The sequence below is a fragment of the Acyrthosiphon pisum genome, unplaced genomic scaffold, assembly GCF_005508785.2.
Source record: "Acyrthosiphon pisum isolate AL4f unplaced genomic scaffold, pea_aphid_22Mar2018_4r6ur Scaffold_21522;HRSCAF=24174, whole genome shotgun sequence".
Lineage (NCBI taxonomy): Eukaryota > Metazoa > Arthropoda > Insecta > Hemiptera > Aphididae > Acyrthosiphon > Acyrthosiphon pisum.
The window spans coordinates 35819-41584 of record NW_021770999.1 but is presented as its reverse complement, the minus strand read 5'-3'; the positions used below and the strand labels follow the sequence as shown (position 1 = coordinate 41584).

At 35.9% G+C, this 5766-nt stretch overlaps 2 protein-coding genes across 2 annotated transcripts; both read left to right on the top strand.

The window, feature by feature from the left end:
- Positions 1-30: 30 nt before the first annotated feature.
- On the top strand, positions 31-2988 carry LOC100571667. The gene is made up of 5 exons (XM_029492449.1): positions 31-1829; positions 1901-2011; positions 2082-2392; positions 2448-2580; positions 2663-2988. Exons 1-5 carry the CDS (start codon positions 257-259, stop codon positions 2809-2811), a joined length of 2277 nt encoding a protein of 758 aa, XP_029348309.1. The 5' UTR covers positions 31-256; the 3' UTR covers positions 2812-2988.
- A 1027-nt stretch (positions 2989-4015) lies between these two features.
- Positions 4016-5752, top strand: LOC115034915. The gene is made up of 3 exons (XM_029492450.1): positions 4016-4496; positions 4596-4829; positions 5023-5752. Exons 1-3 carry the CDS (start codon positions 4340-4342, stop codon positions 5739-5741), a joined length of 1110 nt encoding a protein of 369 aa, XP_029348310.1. The 5' UTR covers positions 4016-4339; the 3' UTR covers positions 5742-5752.
- The last annotated feature ends 14 nt before the right edge of the window (positions 5753-5766 follow it).

The window sequence follows — 5766 nt, the reverse complement described above, 5'->3', positions numbered from 1 at the left end:
GGGTTGATTAGATTTTTAATAGATTAGTCAATTTATTATTTTCATTAGTTATTAATATTAGGTTTTTTTTTTTATTTTTAAAGATTCTTACACCGTTGCCGTCAACGGGAAACGTGTTTCGACCGCCAATACCACCTCAGCTGCTAACGCTAAAAAAATTAGATTGAATCTCGTCAAGTCACCCGGGTTTGTTGAGATTTTGTCGTCCGCAAACCGTAAAATAGTTTGGTATGATGCTAAAAATATTACTAATACAATGATTTATTCTGACTTTCTCCGCCCGCTTATGCCTGAGCTAGTCAATTTATTGAAAACCCACGTGAAAAAGCATGCGATTAAATTCAATTTGAAACTCGAGGCAACATACAACCGGCCCAACGTACCAAACTCGTCAGAGAACCGGGCATTCAAGACTTCGGCGGTAGAACTTTATCCGCATAGTGACATTAGAACGATTGTAGAGAGGGCGTATATAAAGTTGATGAAAGAGAAAGATGACTACAGTGGGAGGGGGAGTGGGTTTTCTCTAGAGTCAATAGACGGCTTGTTGTTGGCGGTATATAAATATACACCGTTGGGTGGCTCGTCGTATATCGAGTTGCCAACGTATATCGACAGAAAACGGGGTACAATAAATCCACAAAACACAGACCAGGAATGTTTTAAGTGGGCAATTTTGGCGAGACATGCGGCAAATAATGTATCCGATAAATATAAATATTGTGTAGGAGAAAATTATAGAAAGCACGAGGACAAATATAATTTCGAAGGTATCACGTCCCCCACACCACTGTCCGATATTAATAAATTCGAAAAGAATAACAAAAATGTCTCCATTAACGTATACGGACTAGAAAAAAAGTTTCAAATACCGAAATTGCCCAGGTATGAAGTGTACCCGCTGCGAGTAGTCGATGAGGAGAAACCGAACCACTTTGACCTATTGTTGGTGACGGACGGTGAAAACTCGCATTATGTGTATATTTCAAATTTTTCCCGGCTCGTTAGACGTCAAAAAACAAAACATGCAGAGAGAGTAGTGTTTTGCAAGAGGTGTTTCACGTCATTCGATGACAGGCGGCATAAATACAAGTTGAGCGGACAGGAGGCGCTGACTCAACACAAGCTGATTTGCGGAGAACACACACCAATTTTACCAGAGATGCCAAAAGAGGGTGACTGTACTGAATTCAAGGCGTGGAATAAGACCCAGAGACACCCCATAGTTGGCCATGACACCAAAGCTATTAAAGTAATACCTAACAGCGAGGAGAAATTTACATCATTTACAAAATACGTCACAAACACCTTTTCAATGCGATTTATAGACACGTTCAGGTTTATGGCATCAGGACTATCAACTTTAGCCAAAAATCTTGTGACACCAGGACTTGAAAATTTCCGAGAAACCGCGAAACATTTTGTCGCCGGAGATATGCCGTTAGTGACTCAGAAGGGGGTGTACCCATACGAGTACACAGATAGCTGGGAGCGATTGGATGAAGAACGATTACCGAGTAAGAGGAGTTTTTATAGTACGTTGAAGGAGACCGGGATAAAGGAGGAAGACTTTGAGCACGCGAAGTTGGTTTGGAACCACTTTGGCTGTACGACGTTGGGCGAATATTCGGACTTATATTTGAAAATCGATGTATTGCTGTTGGCTGATGTGTTTGAGAACTTCCGCGACGTATGTATGAGGGCATACAACTTGGACGCAGCCCACTATTTCACCGCCCCTGGACTTAGCTTCGACGCAATGCTAAAGTTCACGGGGCAAAAGCTACAGCTGCTAGATGATTACGAGATGTTATTGATGTTTGAGAATGGTCAGTATATTATTTTTAAAATGTGTATATATATATATATATATATAATATTAATCTTATTTATTTTATAGGTTTACGTGGCGGATTGGTTCAAGCGAGCAAACGATATGCGAAGGCGAATAATGCAAAGACCCCGGACTATGATGAGACGAAAGAGAAATCGTGGATAGTATATCAGGACTGTAAGTATATTTTTTTCTAAACTTAATAATATTTTCATACTTATTAATTTTTTTTTTTTAAATTTTATAGGTAACAACTTGTATGGATGGGCAATGTCGCAGTACATGCCATACGGTGGGTTCAACTGGGTCGAACCCACATTAAACGGACTTGATGATTTGAACGATACATCACCCATAGGGCGAGTGTATGAGGTGGATGTAACATACCCACAAAAATTACATGATAAACACAACGATCTACCATTCTTGCCGAACAGCGGTATACCTCGCGGGTCGAAGGTGAGGAAGTTGATGGCAACTTTTGAGACGAAAAAGAACTATGTTATACATTATAGAAATCTGCAGCAGGCAATTAAGAATGGGTTGAAAGTGGAAAAAGTAAATATTTGTATTTTATAAGATTTTAAAACAGATTGTAATAATTTTTTTATAGGTACATAGGGTTATTCAGTTTAACCAGTCTGACTGGTTAGCCAAATATATAGAATTAAACACAGAGTTGAGGAAAAGGGCGAAGAATGAATTTGAGAAGGACTTTTTTAAACTTATGAATAACGCTGTATTTGGTATGCAACTTTATTTATTATATATATATATATATATATGTATATAAACATTTTTACTGATATTTTGTGTTTGATTTTCTAGGTAAAACAATGCAGTCTAAAAGGAAGGAAATGAAGATGGAGTTGGTGTCATGTGAGAGGAGGTTACAAAAATTGATTAATAAGTGTACATTTAAACACTGCACAAATTACAACGAGAACCTTAACGCTGTAACGCCTAACCTAACCTAACCTAACCTAACCTAACCTTATCAGTAAGTGTAACCTTATCAGTGATACCGCAACCGTAACCTTATCAGTAACCACTCCTCATCAATAATAAATAAATTATTCGTAACGTGTGCGGTGTATAAATCTCTTTATCAGTAATTAACTCCTACTATCAGCATCTGCTGCTGTAGATTTATTCAAAAATGTCAAAATTCACGAAATAAACGCTTTTTGTTAAATATCAGAAATATATACTGCATATCACTATTGTTACTACGGTGTAGGTTTTTTTAAAAATGTCAAAAATCATGAAATTCACGAAATAAACGCTTTTTGTTAAATATCAGAAATATATACTGCATATCACTATTGTTACTACGGTGTAGGTTTTTTTAAAAATGTCAAAAATGTCAAAATTCACGAAATAAACGCTTTTTGTTAAATATCAGAAATATATACTGCATATCACTATTGTTACTACGGTGTAGGTTTTTTTAAAAATGTCAAAAATCATGAAATTCACGAAATAAACGCTTTTTGTTAAATATCAGAAATATATACTGCATATCACTATTGTTACTACGGTGTAGGTATTTTTCAAATGTAACTACAGTGACGACTGACGACGTCGAATACAGTGTAGATTATTACGATTTTATTGAAATTCACGAAATAAATGTAAATCGTAAAATATTAAAAATATCTACAACACGTGAATGTGAAACGGATACTATAGGCTCCGCAAGAGTCGGCATTCAATCAGTCTGTCTTCAAGTGTACATCAGTAATGTATGACGCATATATTTATTTTAGTATGTTGTTGTAGATTTATTCAAATAGCCGAAAATCACGAAATAAACGCTTTTTGTTAAATATCAGAAATATATACTGCATATCACTATTGTTACTACGGTGTAGGTTTTTTTTAAAAATGTCAAAAATCATGAAATTCACGAAATAAACGCTTTTTGTTAAATATCAGAAATATCTACTGTGTAGCAACATTTTTACTACGGTGTAGGTTTTTTTGAAACGTTCAAATAATCGTATATATCTATTGAATAGATGGCTATTATCCCTTTGTTATCGATACGACCTTATCGTACACTAGCTGCAGTTGCCGTTGTCAACGGCGTTGAGTGTAAAATTAAAATAAACATAATATATTATTATTAAATATCAGTAATGTATGACGCATATATTTATTTTAGTATGTTGTTGTAGATTTATTCAAATAGCCGAAAATCACGAAATAAACGCTTATTGTTAAATATCAGAAATATATACTGCATGTCTACATTTGGTGTACGGTGTAGGTTTTTTTGAAACGTTCAAATAATCGTATATATCCATTGAATAGATGGCTATTATCCCTTTGTTATCAATACGACCTTGTACTATACCAGCTGCCGTTGTCAACAGCGTTCAGTGTGTCACAGTTACTTGTACACGTTCTATGCGTTTGCCCCCTTCGTGTTTTTTTCAGCATTTTTCTGTGTTTTTAATTTTTAAACATTTTTTTTTCTCTCTCTCGTAATTACCTACCAATATGTTTAAATGCGTGCAGTGTCCGTTGGTTTTTGGACGAAAAGACAGTTTGGTTAGACATGAAATAACTCATACCGGTATACGTTTTCCGTGTACCGTATGTACATCGACATTCAACTATAAATCGTGTGTCAATAGACATCTGAAAAATATTCATGGTATGTATTAGTAATATAAAAGTTTTATTTCTATCTTATACAATATTAATTTATTTTTATTATTTCTATCTTATACAATATTAATTTATTTTTCCCAAGGTATTGTCAACATTCGAACCCATTTGAGACCGATACCAGCTACACCCATCATCACTCAACCTGCTCCAGCTCAACAGGTCCAGATTGCGCCGCAAATATTTGTCCCCGATGTCCCGGCCGGTGGATCGAATGCGATATCCGACGACGACGATATATTGTGTATGGAAGCAATGGACGACTTTGAGGATAACGATATATTGTGTATGAAAGCAATGGACGCATTTGAGGATACAGGTTAGTTTATTTTATCCGCCGTGGATTATTTTTTTTTAAATACGTAACGTTCAATTAGATTTATTAATCGAATACAGATTTTTAAAATACATGTCGTTAGATTTTATTTTTCAGTCACGGGTTGATTAGATTAGTCAATTTATTATTATTTTCATTAGTTATTAATATTAGGTTTTTTTTTTTATTTTTAAAGATTCTTACACCGTTGCCGTCAACGGGAAACGTGTTTCGACCGCCAATACCACCTCAGCTGCTAACGCTAAAAAAATTAGATTGAATCTCGTCAAGTCACCCGGGTTTGTTGAGATTTTGTCGTCCGCAAACCGTAAAATAGTTTGGTATTATGCTAAAAATATTACTAATACAATGATTTATTCTGACTTTCTCCGCCCGCTTATGCCTGAGCTAGTCAATTTATTGAAAACCCACGTGAAAAAGCATGCGATTAAATTCAATTTGAAACTCGAGGCAACATACAACCGGCCCAACGTACCAAACTCGTCAGAGAACCGGGCATTCAAGACTTCGGCGGTAGAACTTTATCCGCATAGTGACATTAGAACGATTGTAGAGAGGGCGTATATAAAGTTGATGAAGGAGAAAGATGACTACAGTGGGAGGGGGAGTGGGTTTTCTCTAGAGTCGATAGACGGCTTGTTGTTGGCGGTATATAAATATACACCGTTGGGTGGCTCGTCGTATATCGAGTTGCCAACGTATATCGACAGAAAACGGGGTACAATAAATCCACAAAACACAGACCAGGAATGTTTTAAGTGGGCAATTTTGGCGAGACATGCGGCAAATAATGTATCCGATAAATATAAATATTGTGTAGGAGAAAATTATAGAAAGCACGAGGACAATATATTTCGAAGGTATCACGTCCCCCACACCACTGTCCGATATTAATAAATTCGAAAAGAATACAAAAATG

Excerpts from the sequence above, each read along its gene's own strand:
- LOC100571667 (XM_029492449.1), top strand. The coding sequence starts at position 257 with ATGATTTATTCTGACTTTCTCCGCCCGCTTATGCCTGAGCTAGTCAAT. Across the intron at positions 2,012-2,081 it reads GTGGATAGTATATCAGGACT|GTAACAACTTGTATGGATGG; the intron begins GTAAGTATATTT and ends TAAATTTTATAG. Across the intron at positions 2,393-2,447 it reads ATGGGTTGAAAGTGGAAAAA|GTACATAGGGTTATTCAGTT; the intron begins GTAAATATTTGT and ends ATTTTTTTATAG.
- LOC115034915 (XM_029492450.1), top strand. The coding sequence starts at position 4,340 with ATGTTTAAATGCGTGCAGTGTCCGTTGGTTTTTGGACGAAAAGACAGT. Across the intron at positions 4,497-4,595 it reads ACATCTGAAAAATATTCATG|GTATTGTCAACATTCGAACC; the intron begins GTATGTATTAGT and ends ATTTTTCCCAAG. Across the intron at positions 4,830-5,022 it reads GGACGCATTTGAGGATACAG|ATTCTTACACCGTTGCCGTC; the intron begins GTTAGTTTATTT and ends TTATTTTTAAAG.